The sequence below is a fragment of the Pseudopipra pipra genome, chromosome 5 (assembly GCF_036250125.1).
Source record: "Pseudopipra pipra isolate bDixPip1 chromosome 5, bDixPip1.hap1, whole genome shotgun sequence".
Taxonomy (NCBI): domain Eukaryota; kingdom Metazoa; phylum Chordata; class Aves; order Passeriformes; family Pipridae; genus Pseudopipra; species Pseudopipra pipra.
This window is the reverse complement of record NC_087553.1, coordinates 28,476,606-28,502,873: the sequence shown is the minus strand read 5'-3', so window position 1 is coordinate 28,502,873 and position 26,268 is coordinate 28,476,606. Positions and strand designations below refer to the sequence as shown.

At 36.9% G+C, this 26,268-nt stretch overlaps 1 protein-coding gene and 1 long non-coding RNA gene across 6 annotated transcripts in view; both read right to left on the bottom strand.

Moving 5' to 3' along the window:
• ANKS1B (ankyrin repeat and sterile alpha motif domain containing 1B) overlaps nt 1-26,268 on the bottom strand; it is a 420,219-nt gene that overhangs the window by 207,969 nt on the left and 185,982 nt on the right. For all 5 annotated transcript variants that reach the window (XM_064655362.1, XM_064655363.1, XM_064655364.1 and 2 more), the window contains 2 exons: nt 9,846-10,426; nt 7,872-7,944 (listed from right to left, as the gene is read on the bottom strand). In XM_064655362.1, coding sequence (XP_064511432.1) covers nt 7,872-7,944; nt 9,846-10,426 — 654 coding nt within the window. The remainder of the gene's footprint in view (nt 1-7,871; nt 7,945-9,845; nt 10,427-26,268) is intronic.
• On the bottom strand, nt 20,012-21,644 carry LOC135414529 (uncharacterized). The gene is made up of 3 exons (XR_010430707.1): nt 21,521-21,644; nt 21,237-21,397; nt 20,012-20,188 (listed from the first exon to the last, which is right to left on the bottom strand). It is a non-coding gene; the product is annotated as an uncharacterized LOC135414529 (long non-coding RNA).

Here is a 26,268-nt window from a genome sequence, read left to right as displayed (position 1 = left end):
TCTGTACTGATAACCAAGGACATCGCTGCCAGTGGTAAAACACTAGGGAGTATGTTTCTGTCAGGACGAGAAGGAGTGTGCTCTGATAAAACAACAGCTCAGACAACCCTATGCTATAGCAACAACACTACAGCACGCTGCATGTGATATTCATCTTCCTCTAATTCCAAAAGGATGACCTAAAAATATCTAAGAAAAGAAAGCAAAATCAATAAGCGTCACTGAAGAAAATTTTGTATCAAAAGGACTGCATCATAGCAACTGTTGATCCCTAAAGATCTATGAAAAACTAGTTTACTTTTTCTAATCAAAAGGAACTCTACAAATACAATAAGAATGCAATAGTCAGCCTACCACAACGCACACAAATGACCATGGACAGGCACCTTGGCCACGCACACATGCACACCTTGGTGCTTTTGGGTCCTGAGTGTGAGAAAGTCCATAAGAGAACGTGTGACTGAAACCAGTTTTGCCTAAAAGAAGAATCAATTTCACCTTCCGTAACATCTCATATTGACTTCATTTACACAAATTCCCCCCAGCTGTTCTACCACTGCAACTTAAAATTCCACCTTCACTTTCCAGTTATTAATAAGATACAAGGAAGTGTAGAATCAAACCCAAACGTGTGGCTCTCTTCCCTAAAGCGCAGTCCTATAATTGATGCTAAAGAGTTCAAAGACTTGCATCTTAAAAACTTCAGACTGCATCTGCATTTCCTATTAAGGAGGCTTCAAACAGCACTGGGAGCAGTGACCAGCTGCTGAAGCTGTTTCCTCTGTTTGGGTCCCTCTTCTATCAGCTACAGTCAGGTTCCCTCTGCCTTTTACTTTTTTTTGGTATCTATGATGCTACAGATATTTCTGTCTTCTTGCACAGCATATCAGCTTCAAAGGAAAGGTGGAAGTTGGGAGGGAAGTAATGTTATCCTTATTTTATAGTCTGGTTGTTGTGGTTGGCTACTGCAAAATTATAAAGTTATGTGTTCAAAACTGTAAGCTTAAGATGTCTCCCACTTTATGAGAAGGTGCATGGCTCATTTTATTAAATTCTATTAATGAAATCCACCTTATCAAAGCTCTTAGCTTAATCACCCAGAGATTTAAAAAGGAAAAGATAAATGCTGCAAAACAGGGACTAAACTGCAATAAAAATATATAATTTCAAGTATATAACTTACCACTGTGAAATCTGCCTTATGCCAACATGCCTACACATATCCAATTAAAATTCTGCCTTAATTAAGTACTTATATTTTATCTGTTTTCAGCCCTTGGAGGAGGGAGGATATTAACAGCTTTGGAGGAAGACCACTTTGCCAAAGCTGCAACCATATGGCAGCAAATAGAAAAGGGTCAATCTAACAAGGCTTCATTTGTTAAGAAAGTTTGATGACTTCTGAGTGAGATTTTAGCTTTTATAGGCAGAACCAGACTAGGGATGATGAAGGCTTCATGTCTGAGTAGTGGTAGTGGAACAGATGGAAGAAAGAGAGTAAACCAAGCCATGTAGCTTTGGGTAGTCAAAGGTTTATCCAATTCTAATTATATTACAGATATAAAGGGCACAACACGAGCACTTATCCCTCTCATTCAACTTTTCTGTCTGTGGCCCCACCTGATTCCATCTTTTCCTAGGCTGCTGAAGTCATGTCTACTTTGTGCTCAAACTCATGTCCCTTGCAAATCTGAAGAGTAAGATTTCTTACCATTTTCCCCATACTGCAAAAGAGAAATCATCAATAATAACCTTGGTCGTAACTGTAGAAAAGGAAAAATAAACAAAGAAAATAAGTTTTGTATGATGACTGTCTACAACTTTCATCCTGATATGAAAGATTTGAGAAAGTACACTACAAAATGTACAAAAGGTACAGTGTACTGTACAAAAGGTACAGTGCTCTGTGACCTGTTGTCAATCTCTGGCATTAAATATGTTCTACGTGAAGTAGAAACATAAATATATAGTGGGTACATCAAAAAGCAATCAGATCTTGTTTGTGCAAGAACTTGACATAGATGCTGCATGTGATGCTAGGATTACCTCCAAGCAGAGGAAAAGGCACTGTTCTCACAAAGGGTAACAAAAAAACTTCAGCAAAATATAAACTTGCTAAATGCAAAAAGAATTTTGCTTATTTTAAACTAAAATTGTAGATCAAGAAACTGAAGATAATTCCGTAAACTCTACCCTGAGAGGTGGAACGATGAGGGCACTTGAGGATAGGTACACGCTCAGCTGACCAAAAAAATTCTGACTACAGTGCACTTGTATACACACAGCAACTGGTTAGTGCATTTATGGATAGTAACCAAAAAAGACTTCATGCCTAGTAGAATTATAAAATTGTAAATCACCCTCCATATGCTGGAACATATTTGACAGAAGTGGCTCTCTCAAAAGCCCAGCACAGTGCTAAAACGATTGTAGATTATTTTGATGTGGAATGACCTTCAACAATTATTTCCTTAGTCATTATTTTAATTGCTCTGATTTGAAACAATTCTAGATTTAATCATGATGATGATATGATATCCATAACCCACGTTAAATTTTTTTCTAAAGTAGAATATTTTTTGATTATTCCCTTTCAAGTGATTTGCAAATATAAGTAAACTCTGAATAACAAACCTCTGACAGCTACCAAGCTCCAACTAACATAGAAATACTGCTACGCATGTCTTGAAACACTTTTTATCATAGAGAAAAAATTGTAGGCAAAGAAAATATCAAACTGTAGTATTTCTTCTTTTTACTTTACCTTGTAGACACTTTCCTTCTAAATCATGTTATTACAGTAGTCACAGAATCATTACAAAATAGACGCAAAGGGATTTAAAACAGTGAACATTTCCATTCAGACTCAGGCCAAGGGCAGTTATCCCCCAACCATTATTCTTTTCATTCTAGCAAATACTCAAAAGTCTTCAAGATGTTGCTGAATGTAATCGAGGTTATAATCTCCTTAATAATCTATTTGGATGCTTCAATATATCACCTTCATAATTTTGTCCTGGGGATATGAGGGGAAGCTTCATTTTAGCTAGTTTTAGACAGCTACATCTGAGGAGGTCCTCTAAGGCACTTCCAGTGCCATTTGCCATGCTTCAGGCATTTAGATATGACAAACAATAACAAAGTGCCTGCTTATCTAACTCAGTATTAGGGGCTCAGATGTACTCAATGCAGCCCTACATTCCTGAAGCCTGAATTCAGCCATTATGAGTAAGATTCATCTATCTGACCTACCATCATTTCCATCAAGCTCATGCTTTCTTAATTAATTTACAAAAAACCCACATGAGACAATGTCAAAACCTTAACTAAAGTCCAAATACTGGACATCTACTGTTCTTTTCTTACCTACAAAATCTGATAGTCACTCCTAGAATGGAATTCGATTGCTTTAATATGTTTGCACTTGGCAAACCCATATTGCCTCTTACGTATTTCTTTTTTATTTTCTAGCTACTTTAAGTAGTTTATATGTTCATTGACTTTTCTGTGAATTGAAAATAATTCCCCACATTCTCCTTCCTTTCCTCTTTTACAGATAAGTTCAATGTCATTCGTGTTTAGTCTTTTGGTACCTGATACCATCCTCCAAGAATTCTCACAGAAACCCACTAACAGAACTAAGTTTTTCAGACAGCTATGTAACACAAATTGAAGTTCATTAAATAAGTTGCAAGATCCCTAACCTATATAATCTGTTCCTTCCTTATCTACAGTTGAGGTTCTACCTCTAGGATTAACTGCATGTCATATGTTCACTGAGGACCTCTTCAATAAACATGTGTAATAAAAAATCACTGTATGTTTTTGCCTTCTCTGCACTCACTCCAAGCAGGTTTTCCTTTCCTGCAGTACCTCTCTTAGGTGCTGAAGATTTCTTTGTTCCTCTGTCTATTAATGTACTGATATATGCATGTTATATTAAATCTTATATTTCTCTTGCTAGTTGCATCTCACTGAGTGCTTTGGCACTTCTGACTTTTCTCTACATGCATGTTATTCCACCATGCTTAGTAAAGAGAGAAATTTTCCTCATTATGCCTAAGTTGCAAGAAGAGATGAAAATTTAACTAAGCTGGTCTTTTACACTTTCTTTTCTTCCCATTGGTGAAGCTTATACTATGGTCTTTAGCAGAGTTCTGTTGAAAAGCCCACAGATTTCTCTTTAACTTGCACCCTGGAGATTTTTTTAAAATAAATTCTCTGAATTTTATTGACATCTACCTTTTTGAGCCTTTTTTTTTCTAGGCAGTAATGTAATTTCTTTCCCAATAAATAGCTGTGGCAAAATTTGACTCTTGTGAAGAAACAAATCAGCCATAATTTAAGTGCCAGGTGGCACAGATGTTTCCACATTAGCTTCAGTCGAACATCACTTGCCAGCAGCATCTTTCATTTCCTCTATTACCAAGAGGTTCTGTATTCCTTGGGCTAGTGTTTGGGGGTTTTTGTCTGTTATCGTTGAGATTGGTTCTTACGTGTTTCCTGGTCAGCACTTTTTCTTTTGACTTCAGCGTTAAGTTATTCAGATGTTGAATGCTACATGCCCTCAGAGGACATCAACAGCCAGCTTTCTCTCTGTAGTTTTAAGTTTATTCCTCTAGTACCTGTACTGCTACCAACTGAAAAGTCTGCTTCAATTTTTTTTGTTTCCGAATGCATGCTGTGAAGTCCTCATCACCATACTCAGTCAGTTTTGAATCTCTTCTTTCAGTGCTCCTCTAATTGCTTCTTAAGAGATTTCCCTAGAAATCTAAGGGCAGTCTTTCCACATGTCACCAGCAGGAAAATATAGGCCAAAGATCTGGCAAATCCATTCAAGAATTTCATCACAAGATGTCATCACTGTCTAATTCTAAATATAGCTACTGAATCATGAGTATATGACACATTTCCTCTCAAATATTTTTTACTGAGAATGAGATATTATGTACAAGGAGCTCTTCATGATTGTGTTTGAATTTTATATACTTTTTATATACTTTTATACACTTTTGGTTTTACTGGTAGTTAAAAAACTAAAGTATAATATGAATTACAGGATTAAGCAAACACTAAAATGAAGCATTCCATCTGAAGCTACATTTGCTCTTCAGTATTATCAGAAATTCTACTATTTGCTAAAAAATTATTAGACAAGTGAAGTTTTCTGAACACAGTGTTAATAATCTAGATGTTTTCAGTTCAACACCAGAAGTCTCTGATTTATACACTCTGAACATTAAAAACATTAAGCTTTAGTGTATAATCTTTTCATACATGTATTCAAGTAAAACTAACAAAACTCATATTTATATATAAACTGATGAATTATTTCAAAATTATATTACGTGATACCATACCACTTAGTTTTTTATTCCTAAGCATAGGCATAACATGAGCTAAAATCTAAAGTCAAGTAAAAATCTATTCTTAAATATGTAAACATCAGTGTAATAAGGCTCTACTTGATTGGTTACTCCAGCCTCCAAACAGTGAGAAATGAAAATTCCTTACTTCCTCCTAGATAACCAATTACTTGATTATTACTTAGGTAATAAAAATAAGAATACACTTGAAGTATAAAATGTTTGATGTAATGCATGTTATACATTTGATATGATAATAGTTCCTTTTGCTTTTCTCTCTAAACTGTGTTTGACTGAACCTGGAAACAGACAGAAGGAATGAAAAGTGGAAGACATACATGTGAAGCTGCATATCGTCAGGTCTACAGCAGAAAGACAGGTGTTTACTGCAATCTGCATGTAAGCAAAAGTATGTAGCTTGATTTCTTAATTAAGACCAAAGTCAAATTATCATCCTATACTAGCTAAAGGCCATTAAGGAGTTGACAGAAAAGAAAAAATGCTGGTCTTCAAAAAGCTTCACACTGAATAGAAAGTAAGCTGGGACTCAGTGTCCACTCTGGGAAAAGAAGTAGTGAAGCAAAGAACAGATCTGCCAGCTGAAAGAGCTGAAACACCAAATGCCATGTTTGAATGCCAAGAAAAATAATGCATGCTGTAGAAGCCACAAAATGGCTGAAGATAAGAGCTGTGAGATATATTTTGATCTTAAAAAAGTAGAAAAAGAAAAGCAGTGGTCAGAGGAATGGAGAGAGTGGTATTTACACATCACTAAATTATGCAACTTTGCATACACATACTGTTGCTTTTGTCTCCTTTTCATACCTCTTACTTGCTGTGCAACTTCTTAATGGATGCCTGATTTTACCTTTGGTGCTTGTGTACTACTGTGGTAAGCTGACCTTGGTTGGATGCCAGGTATCCACCAAGCTGTTCTATCACTGCCCTCCTCAGCAGGACAGGGCAGGGGAGGAAATGAGATGGAAAACCCCTCCTTTTGGGTCAAGATAAAGGCAGTTTAATAAAGCAAAAGCAAAGGCCTATGTGAAACCAAAGGGAAACTATTTATGGTCTACTTCTCATCTGCAGGTGATATCCAGCTCCTCCTTCTTTTTCTTAGCTTTTATTGCTGAGCAGACTCTGTATGGAATATCCCTCTGCAGCTTGGGTCACTTGTCCTGGCTATGTCCCCTCCCAAAATCTTGCCCACCCCCAGTCTACTGGTGAGGGAGGAATGTTGGAGAGGCAGCCTTGGTGCTGTGCAAGTACTGCTCAGCAGTAGCCAAACACTGGGGTGTTTTAAAGGTGAACACCTTTCTAGCTACTAAAGCAAAGCACAGCATTATGAGTACTGCTGTGCAAAAATGAACTCCATCTCAAACTGACCCAATACAACTACCATGATAAAATATAATAAGCAACAAATCCTGAATTACTTATAATACATTCAGAAATTATTAACTATCTCCTAACCTAGAGTTTGTCTATGAATAATTCTACTTTCAAAACAAAGAACAGACTGCCAGCACATGTCTAGCACTTTTCATTATATTGCCCTTTATTATTTTTAGGAAAAAACCAATCTGAATCTGCTTGTTTTATCTGCAATTATATTTGTCTACAAATCAGTTTTCTCTTTTACCTAGAGTCCCTTTTCACTGTACAAGTGAAAATAGCTGTGTCAATTCTATTTAATTGATGAGACACAGTTTCATCCTATATACATATAAAGTTCCATAAAATGGACAGTTGTTAAAATATATTCTTTTTCAAATTTTAAGCAATAAGGTACATAACCTCCTGCCCAATACATAAACCCAATGCAATCTTTAGCAGGGGAGTACAGGCGAGTTAACATTGCTTTGCCCCACGTTAAATTATTCAGACATTCAAGTAAGTTTTCTTTCCATGAGTTAGGGAGAAGATGTAGTAAAATGATTTCAAAATTCTTATCAGCACAGTTGCACAGGTTCATGCTGGCAGACCAACAGGCTAGGCATGACTTAGAGTTCTTAGAATCTACCATGGTAGGGAAGGTTTTTCTCATCACTGCTAACACCAGTCCCTGGCTGTCAGCAACATTTTCAGCCCTGTGCCAAATATTTCTTCGAAGCAGTATTAGATAATAAAATGTTTTAAAAAGTGTCAGCAGTTATTGGATTATATATACTCAGAGTCCCATCATTCCAAATAAAACCTCAGCTGAAAAAGATTGTAAAATATCCCCATAGAAGAAAGGCTTCAGTACAAAGACATTAATGGAGTATTTTTTTCTGGTAAGATTTCAAAACAACATCAATAACTCCATTATGCTATTTAAAGCAACAGCTCCAGGATACTGGGCCTAATGCATCTCTAACATTAAACAACATTGATTCTGTTCATGGTTATTCAAAATACCTACAAATGATTTCACCACAATGAGTTACTTACAAATGTCTTATCCACAGTTTCCCTATAGACAATCAAACCAAAATTAAACAATAGTTGGTTGTTTTTCCTTACTTGTAGTGTGATCACTCATCTCCCCCAGTCCAGTATTAATTCCAGCATCTATTGAACTCATGATTTTATCAATCTACAAAAGAGACAACAGTGAAAACAACTGATGGATCCCATCTTCATTATTTTATTTTAATTTTCATGCATCAATTTATGGCATTGTTACTCTCATTCAGAAAACAATAATCAAAATAGCAAAAAGCAAAAATCAAAGGTGAAAATTAATTTCTCCACTTTGATTTTTATTTTGCAATATTTTTATGCTAGCAAAAGCTAAAGCTTGGAACTAGTATTTCTTTTTCTACAGTAGAGTTCCTTTCATACTGATGCCATCTAGGTATTATCACTAGTGGTCTATTTAAGCAGTAATATTAATGAATAAAAATATTTTTTGTGTGTTCTTAAGTATTAAAGCAATTGTTCAAGTAAGATGTCCAGAGAATTTCCTAGCTCCCTTTTTTTCATCTGCCCCAAGGCTACTCAGTAGGTATGAAACATTGTTGTCCCTCCACACACTGCAGAATGATATTCTCTGTGAAACTGCACTGCATCGATCCCAAAACTTATTTACATGTTTTTAAAGCACATTGAACTTACTATGTCAAAACCATTTTACCTATTTTATTTTCTATAAGAACAGGACAGAACAAAAAGTGAATCAACATGCTGGTGTGGACTAAGAAGGCAGACACAGAGAAGCATATTTTACTAAGCTTAATATTAGGACTAGTAGAAAAAGTATGTATTAGTCACTGGTGACAGGAGACAATCTAGCACTTATGACAGAATCTGCAGATTGGGAATCCATACCTTTTTTTAATATATATGAACTGCATTGTTTTACTCTTAAGAACAATCGAACCTTGATGCTCCCCTAGAGAGGCAAACTTGGAACTGACTCTAATTTTTTAGAGGACAGGATTTTATAATAATGTAACAAAGTTATAAAGATTGAAACCTGATCCTTAGTGTATTTCCAGTGAGAAACTGTCTCCTTTAAAACAGAAACTACCTTTAGATGCCCTATCAAATTAGACATCTAAATGAGCTGAAAACCTAGACATCTAGATGAGCTGAACCTTTTTCTAGAAAAATAACCAATCACATAATCAACCTCTGTGTTCTTTCTGAATGAAAAAGCACCCTGGAGATAGATACTTTTCCCCTGTGTAGTTGTTTTAAAGAGAAATGCTCACTTCTCTGTAGGGGCACGAAAGATATTTTACCCTCTTAATTCACTCCAATGCGATGGGAACTTCTGTGTTTATGAAGAACCTTTTACATTCTTGAAATTCAGCACAGGAGAAAAAAAGCTAAACATAAGGTGCCTAAGAATTATTTTAAATTGAGTTCTAAACCTAAAATAAAGTCTCTCATATGAGCAAGTATGTGCATTACAAATTCAGTGTGGATATTTATGTTTATGTGGACATAGTCCCGAATTTATTGCAGCTATAAGTGTATTCCCACTTCACACAAGTCAGGTATGTGCCAAGCATTTTGTACACAGGCTACATACCAGTTAGAGGATATGATATACAGGGAGGGTTTGTAGAATGTAACTCTCTATTCCCGCCATTTTTTCCTCTCTCTTGCTGGCAGACACTGCCATGGTGGGAAATAATTAGCAAATATGTAAATAATGGGCATAGTTACAAAGGATTTTACCAATTTTATTAGTGTCAGTGGTGAGGGCTTTAGTAGACAATAATTTCAATGCCACAACAAATTACAGAATTACTTCTGGTTAACTTCATTCACTACGGAAACAATAGACTTTATTGAGTGGGCAGCATTGGAATAGAAATGCTTTGCATTTTGTGCCAGCTGTTGAACTACCCTGCATTACACTGTGACATTCCCTTTGAAGATTTGCAGTGTGAAAGATTCACTTTTTATTTCATCTCTGAAACTGAAAACAATAACAGCATCTTCACAAGACCATTTGCTAGTACTTAAAAAATGAACAAAACTTACTTCTTCCCATTCTGACGTGAAAGAAGGTGTTCTCTCCGAATTCCCTTTGGAGCACTGTTGATTTGGTGTGGGTTCACTCCAATTGCTTCTTGCTTTTTTGTCATTTGGTGGACGGGTGATAAGATTAGAATCAGATTTAGAAACATTTTTGCACAAATGCATTTCAAGCAAAGTCTTCGGTAAGGATCGTATTCTCCCAAGCGTGCATGCTCGCTCCACAAATCCCCCAGTGCTAATAACCCATTGTTCACTTATCCTTGGTGCACCAACCAGTGTATGATTTTCTACTGGTTTATTTTTAGTATGAAATATGGTTCTGTTTACAATTGGTGGTTTTTTTTTCTTAACAGGAGGATCAGAGCTGCTTTCTTTTCGTAGCTGTATCTGCTGCACCGTGCTCTTGCTCAAAATGCTTTTCTCTAGCGGACCACTGCACAGGTTTACTTTGCTGTACAGCTGGAGTGGATTTTCAGGTGGGTCACATGCAGGTGATGATCCATGAAGTAAACCTGCAAACTGCTCAGCGGGGTGTCCTTCTGGAAACTCACTTTCAGTGGATGTTTCACGCTGGCAAAGTTGCTCTGAAATGAGAGAGTACATTGTAAAGAAGAACAGGATGATAAAATACTGCAAACCACAAAACCTTTACTCTCCTCAACATTACTTTTGTATGCTGCTTGGTTCTTATGTAAAGAAACAAAAGATAAATATGCAATGAACTGATTTATTAGTTTCTTAAAAAAAAAAATATAAATCTCTCCTTAAACTTGACTATTTTACCCTGACTGGTTGAAGAACAACAAACAATGCTCAGTGCTACACATAAATTCCATGAAAAAATAAATTTATAAAATAGGCCATTGTTATTCCATCATCATAACGGTGTCTCTTTTAATTTGTTATTGAGTTGAAATGTGTAAAAATTATATATACAGTTATTATATACAGTTTCGTATGATGAATTAGGTAGTTATTTTGTAGGTGGTAAAATACATGAAGAACCAGTATTGCCAGAAGCATTTTTAGTAATTTTTCATTTTATAGTCATTATAATAATAGTGAATTTACACTATGATGCCTTTTTACTGACAGTCGCTAAAGAATAGATCTGAGTGTTGTTTTTATTTCTAGGAACTTCTGAGAATAGTAATAGCAACCATTGGGAAAAAAGAATATAAAAACTAGTCTTTTGAAACAAGCTTTATATGTAATTTAGAAGATATAGACACAAAAAGGAACTACAGAAAAATGCACTTTTTGGCACACTTCAGAGTCAATTATTAAAAGTTTATAACTCTTTTTTATGCCTGCTGCTGTAAGAAGTAGGAGGCTAAAAAAAAAGAGACTTGTTCTACCTATGCTGCCTCATAGAAAATGTTGGTGTGGTTAACATCACTTTATCCACATAGCATTAAGTTAGTAAATTTTACTCAGAATAACTGTGTCCCTGCTAATGGTCACATCTCTATAACTACTTCATTAAAGATAAATACATTCATCTCATTCTTGCTAGAAGTTTTATGTTCATATATAGACTCCAAGTGTAGGACTATATGCACAGCAGTAGCTACCAGAAGAAATGAAACATAAATCATGTCATAATTTGCAAAGAAATTGAGCAGTTTTCTCCTATTAGCTAAAAATATCTGCTTGCAATAAAACCCACAACTAAATCTCAAAATATGACTTCTAAAAGAAAGCAGTGTTCTATTTCCTTCAGTGTTTTGTTTTTCTTCAAAACATCATCAGCTCTTTTACTAGTCAGCAGCATAAAAAAATAAAAATAAATGTTTTTATTATTTGTTAAAATATCATGATAAAATTCTAATCAAGTTTAACAGTGCAACTAAGAAAATATACTTTTCTTCTTTGGGAAACAACTGACTAGAATACACACTTCAGACATCTTGTAACTAAAAAGATGTGAGCTGTTATGGAGAAAGGTTAAATGTAGGACATGACAGAGCTTAAGGGACCAATAAATGCAGAAAAAGTTGGTTTGGTGGAAAAAGCAGAAGAAAAGGAGGACATGGGGCATTCTCACTTTCTTTGATTTCTGAAAGTTGCTCGATTATATGTATGTCTGCAATTTTGAAGGTGAATTTAAAATAAGAAATAAATGACGCAAATAATTATTGGCTTTAGTGGTTTTCCTTTTAATAAAAAACTCAGTAGATGAGATTCTACTCCAGATTAAGACAGCTCATTTTACATATCCACATGGGTAAGAAGAATGCAAGCTTCCACCACAGTCAGAGATCAGACAGATAAAATCAATGGATCTTATTACTCCTTGCACTCTAAACTGTGTTAACTAGACTGCCAATGACTATTACGGGAGACAGCATCCATTTTGTGTTCAGATGCCTACATTTAGATATCTCATTCATGAGCTGAATCCCATTCTGGTGTTCCAGAGATGCATCTTATAGCTGTGTATTCAACTCATTTAAGAGCTGGATAAACACATCATGCCATGGGTGAGCAATTGGCTCACAGGTCGAGCACAGAGGATAACAGTGAGTGGGGTGACATCAGACTGGAGACCTGTCACTAGTGGGGTTCCACAGGGCTCCATCTCAGGCCCTGTGCTCTTCAACATCTTCATAAATGACTTGGATGCAGGACTGGAAGGGATATTAAGCAAGTTTGCAGATGACACAAAACTGAGAGGAGCTGTTGACTCCCTTGAAGGCACAGAAACCCTGCAAAGAGACCTTGACAAATCAAAGGACTGGGCAATCACCAACCATATGAAGTTCAACAAGGGGAAGTGTCGAATTCTGCACCTGGGATGGGGCAACCCTGGATGTACATACAGACTGGGGAATGAGATGCTGGAAAGCAGTGCCACAGAAAGGGACCTGAGGGTCCTGGTCGACAGCAAGTTGAATATGAATCAGCAGTGGCTGATGAGCCAGGAGGGCCAACTGTGTCCTGGGGGCATCAGAGTATCGCCAGCCAATCGAGGGAAGGGATTGTCCCGCTCTGCTCTGCACTGATGCGGCCTCACCTTGAATATTGTGGCAGTTTTGGGCATTGCAACATAGGAAAGATCTTAAGCTCTTAGAGTGTCCAAAGGAGGGCAATGAAGATGGTGAAGGGTCGGAGAGGAAGCCGTATGAGGAGCAGCTGAGGTCACTTGGTCTGTTCAGCCTGGAGAAGAGGAGACTGAGGGGAGACCTCATTGCAGTTACAACTTCCTTGTGAGAGGAAGTGGAGGGGCAGGCACTGATCTCTTCTCTGTGGTGACCAGTGTCAGAACCCAAGGGAATGTCCTGAAGTTGTGTCAGGGGAGGTTTAGGTTGGATATTAGAAAGAGGTTCTTCACTCAGAGGGTGGTTGGGTACTGAACAGGCTTCCCAGGGAAGTGGTCACATGACCAAGGCTGACAGAGTTCAAGAAGCATTTGGATGATACTCTCGGTCACATGGTGTGGCTCTTGGGGATGTCGCTGTGCAGGCCCAGGAGTTGAACTCCATGATCCTTTTGGGTCCCTTCCAACTAGGCATATTCTGTGATTCTCTGATTCTGTGAACCTAAAGTATGAAAAACTTCAAACAGAATATTATAATACTACTCCTATATCTTTGCTAAAATAGGCAACTTTAATAAAAAAGAATATTTCTTAGCTTTTAGTAATTACCCATATCTGAGACTGATGTCTTTTTATTGTTGCACATTTCTGTCAAAAATTTCAAGAAAACTGATACTGACATAAATATTTCCACTGAGACTCAGTAGTAATGCATAAAATGTAATATTTTATGTATTAATTTCTGCCTGTTTTATAAACATATCACAGTAATTCTTGGTCTTTTGAATACTGCTGGGCATTGAAAAAAACCATTTCATTAAGTTGCTTATACTAATGATCAATGTTCTGATTGGTTAAAATTAACTTTAAATCTACAGATATATAGGAGAAATTCGGACTCTCCATTTCTATTGTGTTCTATATCCTAACTTCATCATATGCTATTGAACACTAAATAAGATTCTTATTTTTATTTGTTTCAGCCAACTTAACTGGTATGAAGAAATTATATGATATACAATTACACTGCATAGTTCTCTAGTCAGTGAACAGTCATTTAATGATACCAGTTTTGCTCTCTCACAAGCATTTGAGTAAGCCTTCTGAGAAGAGACTTTAAGAAAGAGGGTGGAGATACAAGGGAGAGTTAATAGGGGAAGCTCAAACTTTTGGACTGAATCCCAGTGGAGAGAATCTTTCTGCTTATAAATAAGGGTTTTTTTGTTTTTGCAAGTACATTTATTTTTGTAATCATAAAAAAGAAAAAAACCCAATAGAAAGAAATCTTGCTTCCTCACCAGATACTGCTTTTCTTACCACTTTATCTTTTTACTTGTAAATAGTATCATAAATACCAAAACATAAACAGATGTCATTTCTACATAACTTTAGTGTTATTACAAGTGCACGTACAGCTTATCCATCTGAGTGGATTACTTCTGAAAATCACTGTGATACTGCTGTATCTGTGTTACATGGAAAACATTTACATTTGTAACTACAAATAAATTCAGTTCTGCCATAATCTGAAAGCCACAGATACATATTGCTATTATCACCAGTTTATATACAACCAAACTGGTATTTAGGCAGCAGATTGCAATTCAATCAGCTATTTATTTTCACACTGATGCACCACAGCACAGTTGCTCATGGTACATATATAGAACTCTATGGAATACCATTTCTCACTTTCAGTATTTGAGAGTTATAATTTACAGATGCTTCATCAAACTCACATAATTTTTTTCTGAATCTGACTCCAAGACTGTGGAGCACATTAAGAAAATCAGAGGCATACTGAATACTGTGAATTTTGCATTCATGTAAAGTTGGAAATCATCTTATTCCCATTTACATCTCAAGAGATTCCATGTTCAAAACTAAAGTACATTCAGGAGAATAACAGTTGTTAATAATATTAATGAAAAGAGCTGTAATAGACAAATTATAATGACAGAGCTAGATCTTTCACAGGCATTGCTGTTGCCATGGCACAAGTTTCTAATGTAAAATAAAAATCCATGAGAAAATTGTTCTATAGCTATGGTAACAACTGTATTGTGACACATGCAGCATTAATCTATTCAAGTTCTGCTTTCATTTATCCAAAAAGATGTTTTTAGCATCACACTCTGCACGTGTAATATTTGCCCAAAAATGTATTTTCAACTGCCTTTTCTCCACACTCAGTTGATTGATAAAATGAACAGTCAAAACTGAGTAATATTTGCAGACTACCCTCTTAGAGAAGAATGGTAAACAAGGAAGTCTTCTTATTTGCATAGTAAAGATTGCTCTGGAGACATTGGAATACCTTCAGTAGTGAGGATATCAATTGTATTGCCAAAGTAATACAAAATGGGATGATCAGCAAGAAAATGTGTAAGACAGAAAATTCATAGTATTTAAAAACTGAAATAGCAATATTCAGGAAGGCATTATTTCACACAGCAAACAACATGGTGCTTCGACCAAGCTCCAGCTCTTTGATGACAATATGTTGGCTGTTGGTATCCTAGATGAGGTAGAGCAATGTTTTCTCACTCTAGTAAAAATTACAGCAAGGTAGCACAGACCTATGTGGGAAATATAACAACACGATTACTAAGCAACTATTGAAGAATGTGGGCTTCTTCTGTCACCAGCAACAACACAGAAAAGGAGCAATAGCATCCAGCCACATTACAGTTTCTTCTGCTTCTTCCTAAATCTAAAGAAACCACCAGAACGTGGTTGGCAAGGTTGGTGTTGGTGGTCTCCAGGCTCTGTGCCCAGGTTCCAAAATTGCCAGCTTCTCAAAAAACATACAGTCCCTTAGAAATCACACTGAGTGTCTCTGTGGGTTATGTTTGCCCTTACTAGCTTCACAACCTCCAATACACCCCCTTAACATCACAGTCTGCACTTGACTGTGTACTGAAGGGTTTTGCTGCCTCACTAGCTGTACCTTCATATTTTCACTGTCCACATTTTACTCATCTGTTTCACAATGACTTATTAGGAACAGAAAAGTTGAGAAAGATTTCAGGGGAAAGATATCTCCATATGGCGTTTTCTGCACATTGCTTGCCAACCTCTAATGAAGAAAAAAGCTTTCAGTGAGGAAGGATATTAGTCAGTAATTACTGCTAATTCTAATCACATTACAATACCCAAATATAGTTCTTGCCCAAATTTTCAGAAATAGCAGTGTAATCTGGTAAAAACAGAGTTAATTTTAACTCCTATTAAGCTGTTTTGACTCTTCTGTACATTTTCAGAAATTTGTTTGGATATACATATATTCTGTACTTGAGGAGGACATAAATGTAACTTTTGCATCAATCACAGAAAGGGTTAAGCTTTTACTGCAAAATTCAACATAGACAAAAATAAAGAGCTGCAGCTGCCACCTCCATAATGCCGTTTCCATGAGAATTTCTTTCTATGTGACTATATAAGGCATGGTTCCTAGACATCTTAATGACAGACAGGCTCTCACGAATCACCACATTTTACAGCACAAGAGTCTGCCTTATACCCCCACATTAAAATAAGAATCGTTCAGAAAACTAAAATGTTAACATGTTTATGGACTAAAAATATCAGACAGATAAGATAATGGTCAACATCCCTCAGGTGAAACACTGGACAAAGTCAATACACTTGTTCAAGCTAAAATTCTACTAGAATATTTCAGCTCTACCATGCACCAAAAATAAAGAAAAAAAACCCTCAGTATTTCTTTGTAACTTTCAGTTAATCTTTCAGAAGAATTTTCAAGACATGAATGGAAATAGATGTAAAACGTAGTTTTGCAGAAAGATCACATATACTTGCATTGAGAAATTCTGTAGTGATCTCTTCTTGCAGGAGAAAGTTAGCAGTTGAGTGGGTTGTGGTTGTGCTCAGAAAGTACATGTTCATTTGACAATGTAGTATAGCAGGGAAGAGGAAAACTGGGTGACACTTAATAACCAAAACCAGTGCAAAGTACTCGAATGTGACAGATGAGCTCTTGAAACCATATCCTTTTGTGGAAGACTGTAATGAAACCTCGTTAAATGTTCCACTCTTGATATTTTACACACCAAATGCAAAGAAGGAATTTCAAGCTCCCACTCCACCAAGTGGGAACAAAACTTACTAATATTCAAGACAAAAGACACTGGCAAAATAATGGATGATTTTTAGAATAATGTTTCTAAAAGGAGATATTGCTCAACAATTTCATTTGAAAGGAAGGGTTTGTCCAAGTAAAAATTCAGTTTCCCCAAGCATGAGACAAAACCAGAAAACAAACAAAATACATGTTTTGTCCTTTGCTCTGATCATTCATTTCTCTTTTCTAACCTTAGTAAAGAATGTTTCCAATCTGAGCAGTATTTTTAAGATACTTCAGCTTGCCTCTCCTCTCCTCGTTCCACATACAAGCTCTGTTTCAACTTACGTTTTAAATCCAGAAAGAGTGGAACTGGTACTTTCATAATACATAATGTAAAATAAAGGCCCTCTGCCCCAAGTGACCTCATTTAGCTTTTGCTAAATCTCTTGTTAGGCTGTAGGGACAAAGAGTGTATAAAAATGAAGAATGTCTAAAAAATATTTCTGGCTGTAGAATTTCAGTCCAGTTCTAGATGTAGGTACATACAGTCATGGAAGATTACATCCAGAACTGAAAAGTTTTTCAGCCCCAAGTGGAATATGTACTGAAATTTTATATAATTGCTCACATGTAACTGTTTTTAAACTAATGACTAAAAATCATAGTCTTTTAGTTATAAATACCGAGTGGAGAAAATTTAAGAATAAAAAACACATTACCCACATCTATTTTCTCCTAATGATTTATTTGGGGGTTGCAAATGTAAGAGGATAACCACATAAATTCTTTTGAAAAGTATTTACAAAACATAAATGATCTTAAAAAAATAAATCTACACAATTATGTGCAAAATGATTTAGCTAAGAATAATAACTTTCTAGAGGCAGACTGGGAATCTCTAAAAGTTGTTTACTTTTCACAAATAACTGTAGTTGCTTTAAAAAGTAATGTTACACACAAGAACGCTTAAAAGCAGATTTTGTGAAAAGAATATAAGAGATTCAGGTGACTATACACAGGCATATATGGCTATTTTAGATGCTATAGGATATCCAAGGTGATGGCAAGGGCTGACAGATGTGACACACAACTTGGAAACTCGTGTCTTTCTGGTGAAGTAGCAAGAGGCCAGAAACAGTAGTGTGTCCAAGTTGTTCTAAACATCTCTTTCAGCACTTGAATTTTTTCCTAGAGGTCAAATGGTAGCAGACAAGGAGTACTGATGGTAGTACCATGTAGACGATACACTTCAAAGAATCCATTACAGTAGAATAAATAATTGCATATGTGCATGGACCCCACCTTCAGATGACTCACATCCACTTACCTTAGATAGGAACTGACAAATTGTTAGCATTTTAAGTAATGATTGCTGATACTTCTACCAAAACAGCATTCACGTTAAGAAGCCAGATCACCTGAGTGACACAGAGTACAAAAGGTTGGCTGACCCCAGATATCAGCTCAGGACATTTTGGAAACATATATGCATTTGGGACAATAAATTAACCTGCTATGAATTAACTATGATTGCTAGGAGAGTCAATGTGTAGCTTTATTAAGCTATCAGGATGCGCAAAAGCACTTGCTCAATTTCAGATATAGTTATAGGAAAAACAAGCATCAGACTGCAGTAGCACAGAGATGGAAAAGCAGTGAATGAACCTGGAAGACAATTATGAACTTTCATGCTCTATCACAAATGACACTTTATTAAGTTTTCTCACTATAGAAATACAAATAAATAAATAAAAATATTATTATGAAAAATGTATGAATCATAAACTAGTTGTGGGACAGAAGCTCCCACAGAGACAGAGAGGCACAGTTTAATGCAATTAAACTCTTACACAACTGGTTGAAAAGTCACGCCACACAAGTTCTACACATAGAAACCCTGAAGGATTTATCTTGTTAGGATCACATGAAAGTTAGAGGACAGTTTCATCTACTGAATAGCTGTGGCAACAGAAAACATTACCACTCACCCTGCTGCTCTTCAGATAGAAGGTATCGTTGAAGAGCCCCACAGCAAGAGCTGCTGTAAGAATGGCCTCTAATCTGCTTATAGGGCAAATCAACTGCCCCAGTTTGGGTAGAGTAGTTGAGTTCTTGTTTATTTTGCTTGGGTTGGATTAAAAGTTCTCTCAGAAACCCTTCTGTGGAAGCCAGATCTGGGGACAGCCTATGAAAGAAGTGCAATGACAAGGAGGTGCTGGTAACATCTTCAGTTGCTTACACAGAATTCTGCCATTCTTGAAAGCATGATGCTTCTCTGCAATATAAAGGTCAGTTCTCCTCTCTGAAATACAGCAGGTAGATATCCCCTTAAGGCACCAAAAAGCTCTGCTTTTCAAATATGTTACACATACTATGAATGACATTTTCTTAGATACATGTAATAATGTGCATGATGACAATAAATATTAGCATGATCTAATAAAGAGGAATAATTTACCAAGCTAAAAGGATTTAAGATGGTACAGCTTTCAAAAACATCCTCCAGGCCAAAAGAAACACATAAAGTTGAGAGTGTAGGAACTGTAAACAGGAAAACAGAAAGTTTTTTTGAGCCTAAGGGATCAGAAAATACATTAATATTAGTGGGAATTATCACATTCTAGTCCTGTAATTAATATACCAAATTCTGTTCTGGTAACAGTCTAGTCAGAATCTCAGGAAAAATAGATTGTAGGAAACTCTTCCTTACCAGAGAACTGCACCCAGTTGTTGGCACATCTTTAACAAGTAAATGAAACTTCCTTACTATGTAATTTTATACTTTGGATTTGGAAAACAGTTATATAGAGAGTTATCTACTTCTTATCTACTATGCCAGAAGAAATGAATGCTTCAAGATAGGTTTTAACAAGTTCATCAGGTCCTTAAACCAGATACATCTGAAGCAAGGCAGGCCTAGAATGTTATTACTGCTTCATTCTGCTTTATTTTTTTTATGTTTCACTTGGTATGGGGAAGACGGATGAACAAACATCAATAATTATGTTTATTTGTGAACTAAGAACTCAAATCAGTCAGATCTGATCTTCCTACCATGTATTTCTGATATTTAAGCAAGTGTGCTTCCATTTCACCTGAGGAACAGATCAGGTAAGAACAGATCACTGTGATCCTGTTTTGTAGATACATACACGGGCAGAATCTCCATCAACAGGGAAATTCCATGCAAATACAAGGTGAACATATATCATATTCCTCCTGCAGACAGAGTTGTGAATTCTATTTTGGTTTTACAATCTCATGACAAGGGATTCCCATTTTCAGTTGGAAACATCACAAGAAGCTGAGGAAGATTTCACTTGCTATAAGAGATTCTTCAGAGAAAACTCTGACAAAGGGCAGGGAATTGCAATTAGGAGAGCTCAAAAATTGCATGGAATAGTCCATATTTATGAACTGTAATATGCATCAGTTTAAAGTGACAGCCTTTTCAAAGGAGGACTATATATCTAAGAGGATAGAGGAGAGGCAAAAAAGTAATACAGATTTCCTAAAAGCTTTGTAAAGCCATGACTGCTATTCAGAGAGACTACTATGAAATGTACACTTGTATGAATGTGGAAAAATAATTAGGAGATCATCTAAGTCTTTTATTTTTATTTAGAAGAATCCCTTCAAAATCTTTGTACAATGAACTAACAGCTAGAAGATTTGTATTTGAAACAATTTCGCTAGCTCATCTGTCTACTTCAAAGATTCAGAGAGCTGAGAATGCACCACTTTATTTCTAATCCAGTGGAACATTAGGATCTTCTCTAGTGGGGGGGGCATAGGAGATACTTGGAATTCCTTGGTACTGAAAACAGCAAACAGTGACATTCTGTTTGCAGCAATGCATTTGTCTATTGGCCACATCAGAGTTTTGTACATGGCAAATACTGCCTGCAAAGGTATTTGAGATACCCTCTGCCCTTTAGGTATAACAGTCCTCTATTCTTCTGGCTCTGATCACTCTGGTCAGTCAGGAGAGAGACGGTTCATCCCATTTATGGTGTGTTTCCTGACTCTGGAGTTCATGTGGGTAAGGTGAAAGACTGTGCTGCATTTCTCTCAGCTTCCCTCACTGAAAGCTTAGAAATGCTGCTTATTCATTTCACATGACAACAAACTTCCAAACCTCAGTATTTTTCAAAGGCATCTTCCAGACAATGATTTCAAACACACCCCAGCATTGGATGGTAGAGTCAAAATGTTGGAGCTTTTAGGATCTCTCTTTCTATTGTTTCTGTTCTGGAAAGGTACTTACTTTTGGCAGGTATATATTAATTTTGGTGAGCATGGCATGGTTCAAACTGTCCCTTCTGGAATCCGTGTTTTCAGCTGCTCCAGAAAAAAGGTCTGAGCTTTTGATTCAGCTGCCTAGTACACACTCCTTTCCTGCCCCTCTCTACTCTCTTCTCCTTTGCCCTGCTTAGCTCCAAAGAAAAGAGAAGTTAATAAAACTGACAGAGCGGCCAAGTTCTTAATCAGTCATACACACAAGAGGAGCTCAAAGCTTTTGCCCAGTCCCAGAGATGTGATATCACTGACATAAGTGAAACATGGTGGGAAGAGTCCTGCGACTGGAGAGGCCTGTTGGATTGTTACAGGCTCTTCAGGAGAGACAGGCAGGGCAGAAGCAGAGGGGTGGCACTGTATGTAATAGAAGGGTTAGAATGCACGGAGCTCACAGCTGACAATGACACAGTTGAGAGCTTCTGTGTAAGAATCAACAAATAATGTGTATGTCATCATGGGAGTTTACTAAAAACTTCCCAGTCAGGATGACAAATTATTCTTTGAGGAAATAAGGGACATTTCCAAGTCAAGTGCCCTTATCCTTCTGGGTGACTTTCCTTGCCAGAAAGGAGGGGACTGTCCCGCTCTGCTCTGCACTGATGCGGCCTCACCTTGAATATTGTGGCAGTTTTGGGCACTGCAACATAGAAAGATCTTGAGCTCTTAGAGTGTCCAAAGGAGGGCAATGAAGATGGTGAAAGGCTTTGAGGGGAAGCCATATGAGGAGCGGCTGAGGTCACTTGGTCTGTTCTGCCTGGAGGAGACTGAGGGGAGATCTCATTGCAGTTACAACTTCCTTGTGAGAGGAAGAGGAGGAGCAGACACTGGTCTCTTCTCTGTGGTGACCAGTGTCAGAACCCAAGGGAATGTCCTGAAGTTGTGTCAGGGGAGGTTTAGGCTGGATATTAAAAAGAGGTTCTTCACCCAGAGGTTGGTTGGGTACTGAACAGGCTTCCCAGGGAAGTGATCACATGACCAAGGCTGACAGAGTTCAAGAAGCATTTGGGTGATACTCTCAGTCATGTGGTGTGACTTGGAAATGGTCCTGTGCAGGCCCAGGAGTTGAACTCGATGATCCTTTTGGATCCCTTTCAACTCAGCCTATCCTGTGATTCTGTGTTACATACACAGTAGGAGAGAACAGATTTAGGATTTTCTCATATACGTTGTTCTGTAACTTGGGTATTGTCTCTTACTTACACAAATTAATACATTTGTACTGTGTTTAACACTCAACACAGGGTATTGCTAAAGTGCAGTGTATTTCTAAACTGGGGTTTCTACCTGCCCAGCTAAAAATTGCTACACAAACCATTGTCTTGTATCTACTAAACTTCAGGCCCCCTGCTCTTGTCCCTTTCAAGATCTCTTCTACAAAAGTCACCTTTTTGGTCCATTGCACACAGCACGTACATGCTTTGGCTCTCAGTGTTACTTTTAAGGCGATTTGTGGAAATACAAGTCCTTTCTTAATAAATCTTCAAAGACATCAAATAACCAATTCCTGTCTTTCATGTGTTGGCAATTATTATTGTTTTGCTATTTTCACTTCTGCTGAGAAGTCATGTAGCAGAATTTAATTGCTCCAATTTCTTATGACTGAAAGGGATTGTAAAACAACTGTGTATTTCAACTACATTCTCAGCTGTAGAAAAATTAATATTGGTATACATAATGTTGTTGAAAAAGACAATTCCTTTCACTGCCTCAAGGCCACTGATGCTACTACACAGATTGGTGAAGGTTCAGGATCGACTGGCTCTGAAACAACACTGATTTTCCCAGTGTTTTCTTCGATGAGGTTTTGCTCTGGCAAGTCTTCTAACTTACCAAACACACCCATGAGAACTGAGTATGCAGAAGTAGTTCATTAAGTCAGTTGTAATTAAAAAATAATTGCAGGAAAAATATTACAATTGTTTTAATTAGCATATTCTTCATTTGGAATAAACTGGAAATCAGATGACTGTGGTCTCCTGAGAAATTTACATCATTATTTGCTTTCTTTATAAAAGCAAGCGAGCATCACTAGCAGCTCAACATATCAGCACTGTAAGAGATACCAGAACAAAGACTGATAGCTGATTTCTTTTTTTCTTCTTTTTTTTAGCTTTTATTGTTAAAATAATGAGAAATTGCCATGAAAAAATTTTAAGCACTTTTCTGATTAAAAGTGGGCAAACGACCTCTTCTGCAATAACAGAAGAGAGAAGGGAAGAGAGAGAGAGAACAGGGAAAAAGAACGAAGCCATCCTGATGACCACAGATTCTAAACCCAGAAACTTCTGATGAGATTTTCAAATTAAATTGGTCCTATAAAGGACCATTGCACCATTGCATAATTTAATGTGCAATGTGTTTTTATGGGTTTTTTTAAATTAGTTTTTTAAAATCTCATGAAGATACAAAGATGAAATGCCATGTATTTTCACAGTCAATACTTCTTTCCTGAAAGCACTTTTATGCTTTTAATATAAAGAAGCACAATCAAAAAATTAAGTCAAGATGGTCACTCCTGGAATAGGCTGCCTTAAAAATTATAGTATTATTAGTAGTTCAGATTATGTTATTTAATTATTCTGCCTATCTGCACCAACCTAAATGAAAGAAGGCTGATGAAGGTGGTGGAAATAAATGACATGCACTAGGTATTTCCAAGGAGAATGACAGGAGTTCTTAAATGAACAAGGAGCCAACTACCATGTAAGACATGTATATTAGCCTCTTTCTAGCCCAGTTAACACATAACTGAATTTTCTTCAAGATGGAAAACAAAGCATTAAGCTATGAAAATCTTCTCTGCTCAGAGAATAAAGGGTGAGACAAAATTTAAAGTAATTGGGATAGATACAGTACCGGTAAACAAAGAGTAAATCTGCACAGAGGGTTTTTTGAAAGCAGCTTCCTTTCTTCAGTCATAACTTGGACAAACCTAAAAAAACCTGCAAACCATCTACACATATATGATGATATGCCATGTGTTTCCAAACCAAAATTAACTCCACAGATATGAAAATTGACCAGTGAAATTTAAAAGTAAATCTTAAGTGGAACTTGACTTAGGTTTACCTACCCTCACAGTCAGACTATCAATATAATGACTAAAAGTCTGCAGTTTGTAAGTGCCTTCAAATTATCTCTAATCAATCTGAACTTCAACTGTTTTTGTCATTTTATAGAAGCCCGACATGCAGCAATCACCACAAAGACGTACAGAAGTTTCAAAGTAACTGCCTGCTTAATAAAAACGGCATCTTTCTTCTACTTCAGTTAAATCATACCTTATATTAAAGTCAACGCAGCAATGTTTACCACATGAAAGACAGAGATTCAGCATAAATCAGTAATTTCCAAGGTCTGATATTTTTTGGCAGTTTTTAAGTCAATTAATTGAGGAAGACTATTAAAATAGAAGGACCATCACACTTGTATGACTTTACTTCACAATTCAGAGGTGAAGGGCTAAAGAGCATTATTTTTCCCCTGCATGGCTAATCCTATAAGAACTGTGGGAAAGTAAGAACTCTGACCTTTGTGGTATGAGTTCTTCTTAATTTATCTTGACAGTTAGAAAGACTGATTCAGAGCAAGTAAAAATATTTCCTCTTCATTGTGGGGGTGGAAGTATTGCTATACACCAAGATGTGAGAGGTGTATAGTGAGGAGGTGATTTTTCTTCTCTACTCAACTCTGATGAGACCCCACCTCAAGTACTGGATCCAGTTCTGGAGTCCTCAGCACTGGACCTGTGGGAGTGGGTCCAAAGGAAGGCCCCAAAAATGATCAGAGTGGTGGAGCACTTCTCCCATGAAGACAGGCTCAGAGAGTTGGGGTGGTTCAGCCAGGAGAAGACTGCAGGGAGACATTATTGTGGCCTTTCAATAATTAAAGGTGGATTATAAGAAAGATGGGGACAGAATTTTCAGTACAACCTGTTGCAATAGGTCAAGTGGTAACGGTTTTAAACTAAAAGAAGGTAAATTCGGACTAGATATAAAGAAGTAATGTTTTATGAGGGCGGTGAAACACTAGAACACATTGCCCAGAGAGGTGGTGGATGCCTCATCCCTGGAAACATTCAAGGTCAGTTTGGACAGGGCTTTGAGCAATCTGGTCTAGTTGTAAAGGAGCTGGACCAGATGACCTTTAAAGGCACCTTTCAACCCAAACCTTTCTATGAATTTTAAAGGTAGGCATCAGACAAAGGTTCTTAGCTGGCTAAAGTGGACTAGAGTTTACGGCAATGCTGGCCTGTCTTCTTCTGAAGCTGACCGGTGTACAGTGTCTTTTAAAAGAACACACAGAGCAGCTGATAACTCAAAATCATAACTCTGGGATCAGAAAGTGCCATTGCACCTGTCCTGCATATAAGAGCATAAAATAAGGAGGTTCATCTCCCTGAACAATACATCTGACACTAAAGACACTAAGTACAAAAATTAGTTTTCAGTTTTAATCATGGGATGGTTCTTTCACAAATTAGTATTTGTTGAAGTATTTTTAAAAGGCAAAGCCCCTACAAACTCAATTTCTATTTTACACTCCATTCATATATCCAATACACCAAAAAAGCTGCTTGAAGATATTAAAAAAAAAAAAAGAGAGAACTTAAAGGAAGAGCTAAAATGCCTGAGAAATAAAAAATATTCAAGAATAATGAGCTAGGAAAGGAGAGAGGGAAAACACAGAAGCAGAAGTCAAGGGGGAAGTCTGAATTCCAGGAAACTATGACCAGAATTGCACTGCTCAGCAAGTGCTTTCACTATTCTTGCTACATCTGTCTCTCCTGTCAGGATACTCATTTGATCAAAATATTGAATTTAGATGTATCTGTCCTTCATTTCTGCTCTGTTCCTTGCCCATATTTTTTATCACAGCCATTTCAATTCTAAATTACTGCCCAGATACAAGCTGAGGTTTTCAAATATTTGTTGACTGGACACGCTCAGTTTGCTGTCTCTCTATAGATGAAGTGAATTGCATGGAGTTTTTAGTTGTAC